Source organism: Mytilus galloprovincialis, chromosome 5, assembly GCF_965363235.1.
Source record: "Mytilus galloprovincialis chromosome 5, xbMytGall1.hap1.1, whole genome shotgun sequence".
Classification (NCBI taxonomy): domain Eukaryota; kingdom Metazoa; phylum Mollusca; class Bivalvia; order Mytilida; family Mytilidae; genus Mytilus; species Mytilus galloprovincialis.
The window spans coordinates 51,386,508-51,405,967 of NC_134842.1; the positions used below are offsets into that span (position 1 = coordinate 51,386,508).

A 19,460-nucleotide genomic window follows, 5' to 3' on the forward strand; every position below is an offset into this window, starting at 1 on the left:
AGAAAAGCATACAAACCCATAAAAAAATCGATATTCTGATTAAAACTTAAAAAAAAATAAAAATTTTAGTTTTGAAACAAAAAGTAACACCCAGCAACTTCAAACTGATGGACGAGCGTTACAAAACCAGTGCCTTGCCTTTTTGTGATTTATTTTTTAGTCTAGCACTAGAAAGGTGCTGCTGCTGCAGACACGAACTGAACACAACACTTGTTTCTTTTGCGTCTGCATCACTTTTGCAGACTGAAATGCAGATATATATATAGACTATATACATTTTAGTATTTAGCATTCATAAAACTCATAAAATAAATGCTGTCAATAGCTAGATTTCTATGCATTGTTTGTACAATATTTTTCCATTTTGTATTAATCTTAAACGTTTTGTCTGGTTTCCATGATTGTTGTAGTCCTCGTTTCACGTTTTCTCAGTTACACATAGTTGTCGTTTTCAAAGTGCTTCAAAACCTGCTATCTGTCGAAAATCAAGTTTGGTTTATAACATCATATTTTTGTTTTCTATTTTGAACGTTTTACTGAGAGTTATTTATGGATCGTTGAAGTTTCGTTTAAATGTGATACTAGTAGTAAGTTAACCCTCCATACATTACAGACTTTCATCATGAAAGTAGCAGGTCAGACATTTGATTTTTATGCGTGTTCACATTTTTCGAATTGATTAAAATAATTTCCGAATTTATAGAATACAGACTTCAGCAACGGTTAGATGTAATATAAAATTAAATGTTTGGACTAGCACTATGGGAAATTATGCCAAACAATCAAATTTTGATAAATTAATTCATACCTTGTACATATAATATACGAAAATTTATATATTTTTCAAATATATAAAAATTACTTGAAAAAAGTTGAACCTTCAATCTTTAATTATAGTAAGGGTCTCACTCTCTTCAAGCATTTATTTTGAAATGTGATAGACAAATAACTCCTGAATGACAATACACATTTGGTATGGATTTCTGTACTTTTGTAACGCAAAATATTATATCATGAAATATTGTCCTCCTCTATGAAATTATGTCTAGAGAAGGACATATCTTCATTGTGAAATGATGTATATAGACAATATTTCACAGATGAATATTATGAAATTTTGTCCTGGTAAGTGGTAAGGGGAGGTCATTTTGTGTGAAATGAGTCCTTATGTCCTAGACAGATCTTCATGAAATTTTGTCTCATGAAGGGGAAATGAAATACAAGTATTGGACAAAGACATTCCAATTATTCGTCTACCCTCAAAACGCCTTCACAAAAGAGCCGCCAATCTAGTATATAGACATATTATATGTACGTTCAATTTTGGAATGTCGGTAAATTACTTATATGTATACAGTATTATGTTGAACAATGGAACATATGTATATAAGACAATTCTTTAATCTATTAAGAATGGATTAAATTTGAATCTAGCTTATATAAAAAAAAAATTCTGCATGCTCAAGTGTACTGTTTTTCTTTTTCTAATAATTTGATCAAGAAATCTTTTCATGGACAGTATATCACAGTGAATATATCCGCAGACACGATTTCATAATGCGATATTGTCATAGACAGAATTTCATAGTGAAATATTGTCCAAAAGGATGTGACAAAATTTCATGGACATGGACACTATTTCATAATGAAATATTGTCCTGGACGTATTTTATAATAAAATAGTGTCTGTGGACAATATTTTATATTAAATTGTGTCCGACAGACAGTATTTTATATCACTCTTCATCGTTAACAGCATAGGAAGACATGGTCTTGTTCAGTGTCCTAATATTGTAGCTGTCCTGTTACTATGTTAGAACATTTTCTCAAATTAACTAGTATTACATCAAAATCTGATGAATTTTAGATCTGTGTTTTTTTGTAAATCTGATATATATAATTTTTATAAACTTAAAGACGTACAGGTCCGTTGTTCTATATATACGAGAGCTTATAGAAATAATACTTCCAGAAAAGATTTAGATACTTTAAAATTTAGACTGCAAAGTCTCCGTTTAGCATGATACGGAGGGACCACAGGCACTTGTCTCAGAATTTTGTTTATATTTAGGATTGTTTTGTGTATTGAGACACGTGCATGTGGGTGGGACAACGGCCGCTGCAGCGGATAGCGTAGAGGACAGATTGTTAAAAAAAAACATGGTCGATGGAAAAATGGCACAGCAAAAAGAGTCCTTGAAGGATCGACTTCCCGTCTCTAATAAATATAGGAAATTATTTATGCACTTTATTTTTAGCTTTGTTGAATATTGTTAGGTTACTTGATAGACCCGATACGAAGGTGTTGAATTTATTTTGTAAATAATTTATATTCATTTGAATTATGTATGAGGGTGGGGATGGAGGTTTAGATAATAGAAAATGATGGACATACAAATATAACATTATAACGAATAGAGAAAAATCGAAAAAAAAGAGAACAGAGAACAACGAGATGCTGAAATATAAAGAATAGATAAAAACGAACAAAAAGTAAAAAGAATACAAATAAAACGTTTTAAGAAATTAAAGAAAACATATATGAAGGGTCCGCCATCAAGACCCGCACGTATGGACTAAAAATTTAAATGTCTCTATATATATAATATCTCTTCTTTTTTATCAGTTCTTAAAATATATAAATGATAAAAAAACTTAACTTTCCTAAATGTACGATATGACCTTGTTGTCATTTTACCTAAGATAGTTTTCTTTCAATGAGGAAGTAAAACCTATGTTTAGATCACCGATAGTGACTAGAAAATATACCCAAAATGGCGTTTTCTCAGTCCACAGGGAAAGCGCAGACTCCAGCATTGTGCCAGTTCTGTGAAGAATCCCCGGAGATTAAGTGGAAGTGTATAAACTGTGAACTATTTTTATGTAACCTGTGCTGTTCAAAGATACACAGTAAAAGTAAGTCATCCATGAAACATGAAATTATAAATTTAAAAGATATTGATATAGAGAATTTTGCTAAATCAATGCGTAAAGTGGACCTCCAAAATTTGATATGTACAGTTCATAGTAACCAAAAGTGTATTATTTATTGCAAAGACTGCAATGAGCCGGTTTGTTCCAAATGTTTGACCCAAACTCATAAAATGCATGACTATAAAGATCTTGATGAAGTGTATAATAATAGTATCTGTGAAATGAAGGAACTTATAGGCAAATTTGAAACAAATCTTAAGTTCATCACTAATGAAAGGGGTAAACTGGAAAACAAACTTGCAGTTGGGGATAACAATTTCCAAGAAACCAGGAATTTGATTCTACAAACTGAGAAGGATATGAAAGAGGCTATTTCAAAACATGCTAGTAACCTCTTGCAAGATCTAGATGCGAAATGGAAACTGTCAGAAAATAGGATCAAAGTTGAACTTTCTGCCTTAAAACAGAATGGTGATGATTTGGAAATCAGGAAGAACAATTTATATCAATCGCTGCAAACTCATCAGGTGACAGACATATTCTCTACAACTCAAACTTTAGATAAGTCAGTACCAAATTATTTAGTTAAAGAATTCAAACAGAGTGAGACAAAGTTCATTCCTAATACTAGGCAATTGGAAATGGGAAGTACTATTCTTGGTAATCTTTATTCAGTTCCAGACTTTGAAGTTATAAAGAAATATCAAAGTAATAAAACAAGTGTGAATCATATTTTATTTTGTAATGACAGAACTGCATTCATAGGAACCCGAAGTAATGCAAGCCATAAACTACAAAAAGTCAAATTTGAAAATGACAATATGAAAGTAGAGAGAGACATCAAAATAATCATAGTGAATGATATGGAAATTACACATGATGGTGAACTACTAGTGTCGTCTGGAGAAAGTGATCTAAAACTATATACCAAAGATGGAACATTTAAAACTTTTATGACATTCACTCCCTTAAAAACTTTAGGTATACATTTAACTAAAAATAATATGATAATAGTAGGTTTGGCAGATTCCTTAGAGTGTATTGATACAGAAAGTGGTATCAGAAGATTTGTGGTCATGAACCTGAACGGTGACATACAACATACTATTGAATACAAAGATAATCAGAGACTGTTCTCCTGTCCTTATAGAATCAAAACTTTAAATGATAAGATAGTAGTTGTGGAACTTTTAAACAATTTAGGGGGCGGTCAAGTCGTAATGTTGGATTATTGTGGACATCTCCATTGGATCTACAACGGTTGTTATAATACCAGTTCTGATGAGGATGAGTTTAGTCCAAGAGATTTGTCAATAACTTCTTCCGATATGATTTTAGTTGCTGATTTTTTGAATCATGCTATACACGTATTAAATCATGATGGGGAGATTATTATATGCAAGGATGTAAGAAGTTTAGGAATAGAGTATCCTATAAGTCTTTGTATTGACAAAAACGAAGGTTTATGGATTGGGGAAGTATCAATAAAAGAACATAAAAAGGCCGAGATAAGCTGTATTAGATTGTCGTAAGAGTTTCTTACACAATAGATTTGACATGTTAACTTAAGCTTCTTTTTCTTCTTTAGTTCATCACCCTATCATTGGCTTCAACATACTGATGATAATGTGCCGTGCCGCATGCGTGGAATCTAATTTCTGACACAAATAAAAGTAAATTTCTTTTTTTCTTCTGTTTTGCACGATACATTTTGGTTAAAATTGAGTATAGTGTATGTTTAATTCAGATATGAAGCTGTTTGCTGCATGTGAACAGATATTAAAATCGGTTCTCGGAAACAATCAAGTGAAGTACATTTATTGCAGCTACATGTAGAAGGTTCCATTGTAATTTTGTTTTTGGATAAAATGTGTTTTCATATGAGTATTTATTAATCTGTATTGTACAAAAAAAGATGTGGTATGCATATGATTGCCAATGAGACAACTATCCACAAAAGACCAAAATGACACAGACATTAACAACTATAGGTAACCGTACGGCCTTCAACAATGAGCAAAGCCCATACCGCATAGTCAGCTATAAAAGGCCCCGATAAGACAATGTAAAACATTTAAAACGAGAAAACTAACGGCCTTATTTTTGTAAAAAAAATGGACGAAAAACAAATATGTAACACATAAACAAACGACAACCACTGAATTACAGGCTCTTGACTTGGGACAGGCTTTGGTCTGTTAGAAAGATCGATTTGTTAAATTTGGTTTGTTCTTGTTTCGTATAAAATAAGCTACCAATTCGAACCGGTCCTTGTAACACTTGTCAATTCAAAGTTTTAAAAAGTTTTGAAATTTTAGATTTTTGGAATTTTGATCAAAGTTTCAAAATGTCAAAATTCCAAATTGTGTAAAAGTTTAGAAATTTAGAAATTTTAACCAAATAATTAAAATATTAAAATTCTAAATATTGTTTTTAAATTTGATAGTTTAGAAATTTGATCAAACTTTAAAAATACTAAACCTAACGTGCAATTTTGTTTATTTCTCTTTTTGAAAGTTTGATTTTTTAAATTTTTGATTAAGATATCAAAAATAGAAAAGGGGCGAAAAGAGGGGTACCTGTAAACTGCAAAACCGGAACAAAACGAGACAAAATGAAATGAAAACATACTGATACTTAAAAAGTTAATGTATTAAACAACACCACAGGCAGACAGTTGTAAGCGGTAAAAAAATGGATGACAGAAATAAATATTTCTCAAAAGAAGAGAATTCATTTTAAAAACAAGACGCACGGCTCTGATAATGACCATTATACTTGCTGGTTTTCCCAGCACCCATATTTTAGGAGTAACAGTAAAAACTGACCAACTCGCAGTAGGTCAAATAGTATGGTTAGGTTGAGTATGTATATATATTTTCTACTAAACTTTAAGCAATAAAATGACTCAATACACGTTGTGTTATCTCATTTGATTTCAAATGTTTCTGTTTTGCTCTACGACTTTTTATCTTCTCCAATCACGTCGGCAGACGTATATATCATTCCATGTACATTTTGAACGATCATCTTTAACGTTTTAATCAGCTATTTCTGTTCTTTATAAATGGTTGGCCTTAAATATTCAGCTTTGAGCGTTCTTGAAGAAGGTAGATCCAGAAAAACGCTTCGGTCGTAACTTTTAACGTTTTGTATTCCTTTTTTATCGAATGCATGACGATCATATATTTCCTTGTATCGATATTTTCAGTTTTAAGTATTGGTACGGCAGTCGCAATGAACGTTGTGCTAGTCTGGAATATGGGAGGTTTTTGATATATTTTGTACGCTGAAACTAAGAGTAAGACCAAAATTAGTGGAGCCAGGATACTGCTATAAGGTATCTACATAAAGTCATCATAGATAGATACCAGAATGTTAATTTTGTATTTGCGCCAGACGCGCGTTTCGTCTACAAAAGACTTATCAGTGACGCTCGAATCAAATTAAGTTAAAAAGGCCAATAAAGTCAAATAAAATTAAAAAGGCCAAATAAAGTAAACGTTAACATCCAACTGATCGTTCTGGTTTTGTAAAAGCTGTACACATTCATATAACATAAACAATATTTTCAGCCTTCATATTTATGTAATAGTTGCCGCTGTACATTAAGCGCCTATCTATCCATTTGTATGTGTCGGCGTTTGTAAATTGAAAATAATTTTCAAAAGTTTATATCAGCGATAAATGGTTATTTTTTGTTTTGAATCCGATATAACCATATAGTCACTAACGTGACACTTTTTTTTACTTGGATACTTCCACGAGGGGCTTCAATAAAGGTACATAAATATATTCTGATCCCCAATTTGATGTAGAAAACAAAATCTGTGCAAGCAAAGGACAAAAAAAATATTTTGTATCCAGATTTTCCCCATGCCTTATAGTGTTAAATTTTTAACCAAATCATTTGATTAACAAATGATTAATAGCGAAGAAAAACTTAATAAATTTTTTTTCTCACTTCGACAAAGCAACCATATAGACTGATGCTTGTAAAAAGTATATGCATTTACCATAATATATCCATTAGCGGCCCTAAAGGATCAACCACTGTTTTTAAATAGCAAATAAAAGGAAATGGGATTTTTTTGTATGAAGGGATATCATTGTTCCGTATTTGTTATTTGTGCATTTTTAAGTTATCGTACGACAATTAACTTTGAGCAAAGTAAAAGAACACAGGTACATCCAGTCAGAATGGTGCGTGTAAAGAGAGTGCCACGCTGTCAGCTGCGTGATGGATTTTTCCATTTTTGGCCATACACCAATGTTGCTAGAGCATCTAAAAACCAGTACAATGTAAAACGCTAAATTTTAGGTAAAGCATTTACCTACGGAACGGAACGCTGAAAACTGAATATTTGAAAGTCAAGTAAATATAAGGTAGCACAATACAAAGATTTTATAACTCCAACTCCCAAGTTTTAAAATGCTGTAACTTTCTTAATAATGCTTGAAAATTTATAAAAGTGGTAGTTTTGGATAGCTAACAGATCACTCTTTCAAATAAATGCAATGTTAGTATTATGCAACAATTATGTAACCAATTATAATGTTAACTGTGTCTAAAATATTTTTCACCAAATTTCCACTTTCAAATGAAATTAGCTTCTGCATAGGTATCCCTAGAGGGATGATTTTATTATATGTTATTCCTATGGCCATTATCTACAAAAGGGTGTCTCAGATTTCAGATAGAATGAATAGAACAAATTTTACACCTAATTGAACATTGTCTTCTTTTATGTGGTTAGGATGTTTACACTAATTAGAGATTTATGAGAGAATGGAACACCATAGAGACAATCTGAGACACCCTTTTGAAGCCCATGATGTGTTGATTAAGATTCCGTTAAAATTTTCTGTATAGTTAAAGAGATGATAGAGCTAAATTCATTCAAGTGAACATACCCTTATTTTGCCACTAATTACATAATAATTGATTACATAATGATTGCATAATAAAAATATTGCAACCATTTAAAAGAGTAATCTTTTATCTATCTATATATACCTCTTTTATTATTTTCTATGCATACATAAGAAAGTTACAGCATTTTAAAGGTTAGTGATTGGAAGTAAAAAATTCTTTGTATTGTGCTACCATAAGAGCCGAAACAATTGAAGAGGTGTTTGGCCAAAGTTAAGTTAAACATAACAAGATCCATCTATAAGGGCTACTTTGCACGAGGGAGTTGAATCCTAAGATTCTTTATAATTTGTATGTAAACAACCTATTCTAAATCATCGATTTTTGGTTGCCAGTGACAAATATTTCATGAATGTTCAGGAACAAATTAGCAATAAATACAACAGGGAGGGATTGTGCTTGTTATTCATATGATGAAGACATTATCTTTAAATTAGTTTAATTGAAATCTGGAGCTGGCATATGTCAGTAACTGCTAGCTTTATATACAGTAGTCCTTTGTTAATTTATTATCATTGTCATTTTGATTAGTTTCTTTTGTGTCCTTTTCTGACATAGGACATGGATTTCTTTTAAAGTGCGTTTAGCTGTGCGTATTGCTGTGTGTTTGTTTATTGTACATTGGTTAGATGTATAGGGGGAGGGTTCTGATTTCACGAAACCAGTTTAACCCCGCCGCATGTGTGCGCCTGTACCAATTGCAGGAGCCTCAGGCCTTATTAGTCTTGTATGATTTTTATTTTAGTTCATCGTTATATTTCGGAGTTTAGTATGACGTCTATTATCACCGAACCATCACTGAACTATCACTGAACCAGTACACTGTTTTTATCTAGGGGCCTGCTGAAGCACTTCTAGCACAACGTTCATTGCGACACCATAAATTAAGTATCCCTTCCGTATCATTACTTGGAATTGAAATCAATCATAAAAGGCAATATGTTATCGTCATGCAATCGATAAATAGAAAACAAAAGTTTTAAGTGACATTTTGACCGAAGCGCTTTTCTGGATCTTCCTTTATCAGGTACGTCAAAAAGGCGAATAATACTATTTGGCACTGGGAACACCAAATAGCTCTGATTTTTTTTTATCTCAAATTCTTACCTTCTATTAGAGATTTAAATCAACTTATTTGATTCCGGTTTAAATAGGTTTAAATATTTTTGTTAATAGATGCACAACATTAAAATTTCAGGATACTATTATTCCATGTGGTGTATAAATATAAACCAGATGCCCCGCAGGGCGCAGCTTTATACGACCGCAGAGGTTGAACCCTGAACGGTTGGGGCAAGTATGGACACAACATTCAAGCTGGATTGAGCTCTAAATTTGGATTGTGATTAAATAGTTGACACAGCATAGGTTTCTGACACAGAATGAATGTGGTCTAATAAACTTAAAATTTGTTTTTGCCTTTGAGCAATTCACTATGCTGTTGAATATTAATCCTCTCAAAAAAAATGTTTGAAGAAATTTTCTTTTTATTTATGAAATCTGAAATGAGAAAAATTTACCCCCCCCCCCCCATTTTTTTTCTCACATCCCCATTTCCCTTATTCCAAAACTGATCTCAATTCAAATTTCTAATGGAGTTTGCAACAATAACTACTCATTTAAATACATCATAAAATATTAAAATGTAAACAAAGTGCTTGTTATCACTGAATGCTTAAAGATTGTTTTAATTTATCAGTTGATAGTAAAAGTGAATATACATTGTATATTGTATAAAACAATGATTTAAGTTGATTCAACTACTATTCTGGACAAAGAAAGATAACTCCAATTGAAAATATCTTGCTATTGCGCAATATTGTGCAATTAGATATTTCTTGCTATTGCGCAATACTGTGCAATTGAAAATTTCTTGCTATTGCACAATACTGTGCAATTGAAGATTTCTTGCTATTGATGAATACTGTGCAATTGAAAATTTCTTGCTATTGCACAATACTTAATATACTAGTAATAATTTTGGATCCTGATTTGGACCAACTTGAAAACTGGGCCCATAATCAAAAATCTAAGTACATGTTTAGATTCAGCATATCAAAGAAGCCCAATAATTCAATTTTTGTTAAAATCAAACTAAGTTTACTTTTGGACCCTTTGGACTTTAATGTAGACCAATTTGCAAACAGGACTAAAAATTAAGAATCTACATACACAGCTAGATTTGGCATATCAAAGAACCCCAATTATTCAATTTTTGATGAAATCAAACAAAGTTTAATTTTGGACCCCGATTTGGACCAACTTGAAAACCGGGCCAATAATCAAAAATCTAAGTACATTTTTAGATTCAGCATATCAAAGAACCCCAATTATTCAATTTTTGATGAAATCAAGCAAAGTTTAATTTTGGACCCTTTGGGCCCCTTATTCCTGTTGGAACCAAAACTCCCAAAATCAATCCCAACCTTCCTTTTGTGGTCATAAACCTTGTGTTTAAATTTTATAGATTTCTATTTACTTAAACTAAAGTTATAGTGCGAAAACCAAGTCTTCGGACTACGACAACGACGACGACGACGCAGACGACGACGACGCAGACGACGACGCCAATGTGATACCAATATACGACCAAAAATTTTTCAATGTTTGCGGTCGTTTAAAAACCCGACTTCTTCTTTTAATTATTTATTTTGTTATAAAAAGTTATTTGATAGATTTCGAGCTAGTTATTTCTAACTAAGAATCAGAGCCGTGTTTACAGGTACCCCTCTTTTCGGCCCTTTTCTATTTTTGATATTTTAATCAAAAATTTAAAAAAATCAAACTTTCAAAAAGTGAATTAATCAAAATTGCACGTTAGGTTTAGTATTTGAAAGTTTGATCAAATTTCTAAACTATCAAATTTAAAAGCGATATTTAGAATTTTAATATTTTAATTATTTGGTTAACATTTCAAAATTTCAAAACTTTAACACAATTTGAAATTTTGATATTTTAAAACTTTGATCAAAATTCCAAAAAACTAAAATTTCAAATCTTTTTATAACTTTGAATTGATAAGTGTTACACGGACCGAACTTCTCCATCACATCGGCACTTTAAATCTAGGGTGTGATCTAGAATTATTATCAAACTAGATCATGGAAACTGGGGAACTGTAGTTTCGAATAGAAATACGTATGTTTCTGACACATTCCCCATTTCCATTCTCAAATTTATTTTTATCTGAAAATTTAATAAAATGCTTAGATGAGCGCAGCCTGATACGACTACAGAGGACGAATCCTGAACAGTTAGGGCGAATTTTGACACAATATGCAAGCTTGTTACTGTCTGAATTTGGTTGTGATCAAAATTTATGTTTGATATAATATAGGTTTCTGACACAAAATAAATGTGGTCAAAAATCTGGCAAATCTATTGCGCAATACTGTGTAATTGAAGATTTCTTCTTGAAACTATTCAAAGCTTTGAAATTTGAAAAATAAAAAAAATAAAAATATGTACCCCTTAAAAAAATGGAAAAAAAATCCCCTACTTTTTGAACACTGAATACCCCAAACTTAATGCCAGCCTTTCCTTTCTAGTATGGAACCTTGTAGTACAATTTAAGATATATCCATACACTTAAACACAAGTTATAATTGTTAGGAAACTAAAAAAATGCTTGTTTTTAGTGCCTTTTTTGGCCAAAATTCCAGCACGTTTGGAGCAATTACCCCAGAACTCAATCCCAGCCTTCCCTTTGTTATATGGATCCTTGTTGTACAATATCAGAGAGATCCATACACTAACACACACGTTATTGTGCGGAAACTACAAAAAAATGCTTGTTTTGACCCCTTTTTGACCCTTAATTACTTAACTGTTAGCACCATTACTCCCAAAATGAATCTCAACCTTCTACTTGTGGTATTAAAGATTGTGGTGCAATTTCAGAGCTATCGAGATACATACTAGTATACACAAGTTCTTATCCTGATACTAAAAACATGCATGTTTTGGGCCCCTTATTCCGAAGTGGTGGGGACCATCACCCCCAAAATCAATCCCAACCTTCCTTTTGTGTATTGAACCTTCTTAAGAAATTTCATAGAGAATCATTCACTAAATATTGTCCGGAAACCAAACGTGTCTTCGGACGACGACATCATAGCATTATACAAACCTGCACAGTCAAACAGACACTTCTTCAGGATTTTAATCGCCAAATTCAGGATTTTTATAGTCAATGTTATGCGGGAAAGAGGGGGAAAGCGCAGACTAAGACAGTTGCCTCCCCTTTCCCGTTGAATGGTTAAATGTGTTTCACTGCTTTACATGTCTGTTCTCACTATTCTTAACTACAACAGTTTGGGGGACTGTCGTTCATGTTCTTTCGAGGCCTCCTGGTGAATAAAACAAAGATGTCTATATATGACGCCCATCAAGCAAAAACAACCCTTATGGCAAAAATTATGAATTGTCAGATTTTTTATTGATTTAACAGAAAATACTAATGCCAACTCAATGTAAAAAATTTGAAAACGATCGGAACTAACTAGTTGGGAAATTTCAATTTTGGTTACACATGAAAATGTGTTCTAACGTTAAACTCAACATAACGTTGGAATCATACACTTTGACGTCGATTTAAGTTTGCTGGAATTTACTAGTTTACTCTTCTCCTGGTGCTTGACAAAATGGAGCCTGATATTCCTTTCTAGTGCCGATTTTTTGAAAAGAGATGTTCCTACCGTGCTAACACGTGCAAGTCCGGCTGCAGGAATAACTACAGGACGAGCAAACAGATCAAACTATTATAGAGAATTTCACTGATGAAGAGTATTTATTTCTGTTTAAACTTGAATTTTTTTGGGGGCATAATTAATTCCTGATTTATCATGAGGAATGATGAAATAATGGTACTTTCTGATACCATAGAATAGGTTTAAACAAAACATAAAATTAGTTTCTAATCTCTCCATTGCTAAGTAGTTTTATCGTTCTCTTCCTTACAATGTTAAACGACTTATCTTATTGATGATGAGTTTCGAAAGAATTCTGCTACATGAAATACAGTATCACTGTTTGATCGTCAGTAATTTTTTTAGCTTGACAAAATCTACCAAACGTTTAGCATGTTTAGTGTGACCAAAGAACTAGGCTTATTTTCCTAATATCGTCCAGTTAACACACACAAAGCAAGATAGTCAGTCATATATCGATTTATTTTCTCCTACAATAACAGAACAATAAATACTTTTAATTGTTGGATTTCAAATATAAGAATATCTATTTTATTTTGGTATCGATTTCATTTATTTTTCGGTGTTATCTTAAATATAATTAAAAAAAGCACTGAAGTGTAAGCACCTGATTCTTCCAGGGCACCATATGTTTTTCATTGGGTTGGTGTTGCACAGTTTTCAAATTTCCGTGTTACTTTTTGTTTTACTTGTTTGTTTTTAAGACATGATCATCTGAGTTTTTCTGTTTATGATTTATGATTTCAAGCGTGGTGTATATTTATATGATATTAAGGATCAACTAAGTCTTATTTTTACTCAGGTTTTGATTGAATCAATTCATTTTGCCAGTTAGACAGTTTGGCCATTAAAATCAAATTCACTATAAAATTCGAGATGAAATATAGATTAAAGGAGGTCAGTGTTTTGAACATTTTATCTAAAGGAGTGGAATTTATTTTGTCAATAGGGCGTTTAATACTGGTATTAATTTACAGCCGATTTCATTGAGTGTGAAGGCAAAGGTAATATCTTTGGTTAGCTTGGTTGCTAGCTGAACCATGAACTCATTATGAGGTCAGGTAAACTACCCTCCTTTAAAAGTAGACTCATGCAACAGATAACAAATATATCTGTCTGTAAGACTAGGCTACTTCGAAAGGAGGGTAGTATACCTTACTAACCAAAGATATTACCTTTGCCTACACACTCAATGGAATCCGCTGTAAATTATTTAATTGTTTCATATTTTTCGTATTGGGGTCTTTTATAGCTGACGATACGGTATGTTATGTCTCATTGTTGAAGGCCTATCCATGCTTTACTTCGTCGACTTCATTTCAACTTTGGTGAATGTTATCTCACTGGCAATCATTTTCTTATTTTCAAATTGGTAAGAATTTATTAATAAAAGCCACCAATTAACAGAAATAAAAGTGAAAACAGCGTACCAAGATCATTATCACAATGCATTCAGCCTAATTCAGTCTAAAGCACTCAATAGTATGACCAAACATAGAAATGATTGCGTTTGGACCCTTTGTATCGGCGCAATCTTTTAAATAATTCATTAATTTTCATTAACCAAATATTTTTATTATTTCCGTTTTACTTCCATACATACACAAAGAACTTTAACCTTTCTACCCGATAAATAATACAATTGTGAAACTTGATCGGTATGATGCTGCAAAATTATAATATCAATCAAATTCAAGTGTTTTTATTTAAGCGAACATTTAAAAAAAATCTATATTGCATGATTATAATATCTATTTTTTTTCGGGCGATTTTGAAATTCATTTATTGTAAATCTCTTGTTCTCTCCTGGCAGCTTCAATATGTGGTATGTAATTTGGGGAATTTTAATTTTTTTTCTCTCTTCTGTTTGAGCTTATTGTAATGAATTCTCGTATTTTTTTGTTATAACTACGACCTGGGACTATTATACTACATGTAGTATAAGAGTACCAGCTACGACACACATCATAATGTATAGATGCAAATATTATGTACGGACATCAAGCCGACCAGACATTTGTCCATTCTGTTAAGTGGACACATATAGTTTATAAAGGCTCCGTGTTGAAGACCGCACTTTGACCTATAAGGGTTTTCTTTTTTAAATTGTGACTTGGATGGAGAGTTGTTTCATTGGCACTCATTCCACACCTTCTTATATCTATATCCAGTTCTTTTTGTCTGAAATGCTGATACATATGTGTCCAAACCAGACTGTTTTAATTAACAAGAAGATAACACAATCTGAGGTCCAGAGTCATGTCTGTTAGGAGGGACTTTTTGTGGTAAAGCATGCAGACTAGTATATTTTTTTTAAATACTGTGCCATATTTGAAACTCCCTCAAATAAAAATGTATTTTTCGGAGGTCTATTAAATTTTTTATATTTTCTTGGTATTTTTATTACTGTTGATGTGTTTAATCAAATGTTTTAAACAGGACTCTTCAATACTATAGGTAACAGAAATACATCTCGACAAACTTGTCTGTCTTCATGTATTATGTAAAATTTTGTTCGCTTTCGCTCTCAGTATCTAGAACGGGATTTATCTACGCCTTTTTAATCTAATTTACCCAATAAATACATATCTTTGCCTTCTTTGGATAGTTCACGCTTAGAGAGGATGTGCCTTATTATTTCAACCGGTTCAAATTGGTTGATACATAAAAAAAACCCGACAATCTCTAGTTATTTTGGCCACATCCAAACGTTAAAGCTATTTATACACGTATTATCTTCAATGTAAAGTATGGCATTTCAAGATTAAAAAAAATATAAAGAACAACAAAATTATTTAATGTGATTTAATTGTATTTTTTTTTTTCTCAATTAGTCCTTGTTACATATTTAAAGATCATTGTATTATATCCATCATCATCTTTCTTGAAAATTAACGCAACATTGCAAAATTGCCTTTGTTTCTGTTTCTGATTTTACATGGCGTTAAAAAATACTATTAAAAGTGTTTAATCGGATTGTTAACCTGATATATCCCTGATTTTAGAGATTTACATGATGAGTGATGCAGTTGATCATTAAATCACAAACATCAATTTAAAAATTGTCTTTTTGTCGTTGTATAACCTTTCGTACTTGAGTTGCATATTTATTTCAACAAGGTTAACAACTCTATTTAAGTCATACAATATCCGGCCGCATCTCATTGAAAATGAATACAATATGAAATTGAAATGTGACCACTAAATAGTATACATATATTTGACAACATTGTAACAGTGATTAACCAGCTTAAACAATCTCGGGTATACAGCCATCCAAAATTGTTAACCATTTTTCGAATTGGCTAAAGCCAGTCAAGCATCTTTTATTTTCTAATAATTACTGATGAGTTTTCTTCCTTTCTTTGCTTGTTTGATTCTTCAGGGCCTACCACGCAGACCATTTAAGAATAAAGAAATTTGTTTTCGAAAGGAAGCAGAAAACTATATTTTGTTTACTTTTAGAAAATGTAAAAAAAAAATTGAAATAAAACTTGTCCTTAATAAAGTTGATAAAGGAAATGCGGAATCTGTCAAAAAGACAACAACCTGGCCAAATAACCGAATTGTAGGTTTATTATAGTTTTTGTGTCATATTTGCCGAGTTAATTCCAACCTCTTTCCACTTAAAAGATGAGTGACCTCTATAGGTGATTAAAGTAGGAGATTTCAGTAAACTTCAAAAGCGTGTAAAACAAGAGCTACTGCTTACTGATGATACCCCCGTTTAAAATTTTCATTAACATGAAGTTCTTGAGTGATAAATCTGAAAACGAATCCCACGGTATAACTGGCTTATATAAACCATGAAACAAAATTTCAGAAATCCTTGTAATTTAGTTCCTGAGTAATATTCGACGAACGGACGGACTGACGGATGGATTGACTGACCACCAGACAGAGGTAAATAAAGGAAACATAGTATACCCCAACTTTTTTAAATTGAGTATGTAGTTTTGAACTGATACTTGTTTCATACTTACAGTTTTGAACGCATTGCAAACTTTTTGATATTATTTCTGATAACATACTCGAATGTTTTCTTTTGAACAAATGGACTTATTGTTTGAAGTACAGGTATATATATTGCGGATTAAAGCGTAACAAAATAAAAGACGAAAACTTTCAGACAGACTTTCTTCTCTGTCGTACTTGATTTTTTTTAAGCAAATGCTCTCGTGTGATGAACCATGTATAATTTTCCGCATTTGGTAAGCAATATAGTGCTCCAAATATCAAATTATTTTCTTGGGTTCTTCATACAATAACTTGCCGTACCAGAAGTATAAAAGAAATCTAGCTACGGAAAATAACTTTTTTGCGATTTCTAGAAAATATTTAAGATATTTTTATACAACATTGATATGTTTATATATAGTGAAAAAGGTTAATACGCGTATAGTATTGCATCATCACATATCGTGGTACTAATATGTCATAATAAGACTTAGAGATGTGTGGGAATTTTTTTTTATATTATTTATAAATTATTTCTCTAAAGACAATAAGCATATACAGTGTATATATGTCAAAACAAGCATTTGAAAAGTTTTAACCGAATTTTATCACAGAATTAAAACCGTGCTACGTTTAAATTTTGAATCATAAATACGGCATTATTTTACAGAAGTAATGTACTATAAGAATATACTATTCAATTCGCATGGGTAACGTTTAGAATTTTTTTTTATCTCAATTTCAACGTGCAATTTATTGGTTTGTTGTACGTTACATTCTAGCGTTGACTACCGATAACGACGTCAAATGCGATAAGGGTTGTTTTTGCTTGACGGGCGTCATATGTTTATTTCGAGTCCAACCATACCAGTAAATTAATCAAATACATAAATATGAAATAAAGAGTTTGATTCTTAAAATGAAATTGAATTAACAATTATCAAAATACTTTATCAATTAATTAAAATAGTTTATCATGATATTAATGGTAACTTTAATTAAGAAAGATTTCTGTTATAAACTGTTACATTAAAACATTATTAAGGTTACGTTATGTTTTTCATTAAACAAAATTTATAAGTTTACGAACCTGGTGAATAAAACAAAGATGTCTATATATGTTTATTTCGAGTCCAACCATACCAGTAAATTAATGTTTGATTCCTTAGGGTTTCCTATTTTAAACCCCTAGAACACGTGCTGGTTGGACTTGTTTTATTCACCAATCAAAATGACTTTTAGAATACATATTTTTATAAGAACAGTTTCTATTGGTTAGATATCTTTTAAACTAATTTACAATTTTACATAATTTGGGGTTACTGTTTTTAATTACTTAATACTTTGTTTGTACGACCATTAGGGAAATCCGATTATTTGGTTAGATAGAATTCTAGGCGAACAATAGAAAAGAATTAGATATATTTGCTCAAGGAAATACTTCTAAGAGTTTAAGCTGTCAAACCTTATTTATATCGCTACGTGTCAAATAAGAAGAATTTCACATCTAATACTTATATATTAAAAGTTACATAACATTATAGACTTTCTAATTATATCTTTTTATACAAAAAGCTTTATACAAGAATTAGTTATTTTCTACAATTACAAAGAAGATTCACTTAGTTTTATATGAAATATTAAAATTTATTTCTTGTAATATTTTACCTCATTTTACCTTCATTATATCATGGAAGTATTATATTGACAGGAACTCCAACAAGCGGACTTCAAACGTTTATAGTGCGATGCCGCAAAATCGTTAAGTATCTGTTAATTAACTCGACATGTCTTATGGATGCATGGGTTCCGATCAAATTTTTGGAACCTCGTGAATGATCGTAATTACGGAACATACCGAAATAAACGGATGTGTACTTAATTGTCAAGGAAATGAATTTACCGACCATGTGAATGACAAATATGTCAGTTTTTACGGGTTTTGCTGCTTAAAAACAAATAAAAAGAAACGAAACGAAATCCCCGCGACTGTTTTCACCAAATAAAAAAATAAAACAAAAACAAAAAAACTGAAGAGTAAAATTACCCACAAGCCATAGACATTTCAGTTTAAATTGCAATCAGTTTTAAAATAGTAAGATTTTAATTCGTGAGAGAGACGTTGACTAGACACGCGTAACTGTAATATACCTGTTAGACTTGAAAATCATAAAATTCTCATGTTAAGTAAACGGAAAAGTTTTTATCAGTAATTATTATCAGGTTTTACTGCTAACTTTGACAAATGTTGTAATGAAGTTTTTAATGAAAGAATTTCCAACAAAAATTTAATCCAAAAGTTGGCCGGGGGAACGGGGTTAAAGAGCTTTGATCCGAAAAAAAAATTGATTTATTGTTTACTAAAAGTCCAATGGCAAATATTTCATGCAATTTAACAGAAACAGAAACATAAATTGCTTAGCATACGATGTAAGATGTTTCAGAACTGTAAAAGCTTTTAAACACATAAATAAATTCTAAATTGGTTTCCATGATAAAAAAAAAATAAACTGCTTATGGCCCATCATGGTGATCGTTCTTTAAATGCATCCAGAAATATTAAAAGCCATCCGTAAAAATAAGTCTGTCAGACGTCAGATCGAGTAATCTCGGACTACATGTAGGTTGAATGTTTAAGGTTGTTTACAACTTTGGAATTATCATAAAAGGTGTAACAATTCATCTGCATGTCTCGTAACCTGATATTGCTATGTAGAGGTCATCACATGCGTGTAATTATTAACCTCTTTTAGTTCTTAAAACATATTTGATAAATAAGTTTATAACATTTTACGATAGAGAAAACCAAAAATATTTGTGTAACACTCGATAAAAGTTTACAATCTTTAACTTAAAATTTGAGTTATCTGGCAACATCTGGCACACTACAAGCGCATCACATTATTTTCTGCAAACACTCTACTTCA

General features: G+C 31.5%; 1 protein-coding gene and 1 long non-coding RNA gene across 2 annotated transcripts; one reads left to right on the forward strand and one right to left on the reverse strand.

Moving 5' to 3' along the window:
- Positions 1-2,764: 2,764 nt before the first annotated feature.
- Positions 2,765-4,620, forward strand: LOC143074594 (uncharacterized). Its single transcript, XM_076249978.1, has one exon. It carries the CDS (start codon positions 2,775-2,777, stop codon positions 4,464-4,466), a length of 1,692 nt encoding a protein of 563 aa, XP_076106093.1. The 5' UTR covers positions 2,765-2,774; the 3' UTR covers positions 4,467-4,620.
- A 960-nt stretch (positions 4,621-5,580) lies between these two features.
- On the reverse strand, positions 5,581-18,505 carry LOC143075998 (uncharacterized). Its single transcript, XR_012978502.1, has 3 exons — positions 17,624-18,505; positions 11,997-12,216; positions 5,581-6,229 (listed from the first exon to the last, which is right to left on the reverse strand). It is a non-coding gene; the product is annotated as an uncharacterized LOC143075998 (long non-coding RNA).
- Positions 18,506-19,460: the final 955 nt, after the last annotated feature.

Bases quoted from the DNA above. Each gene is read 5' to 3' on its own strand.
- LOC143074594 (XM_076249978.1), top strand. From the start codon at position 2,775: ATGGCGTTTTCTCAGTCCACAGGGAAAGCGCAGACTCCAGCATTGTGC.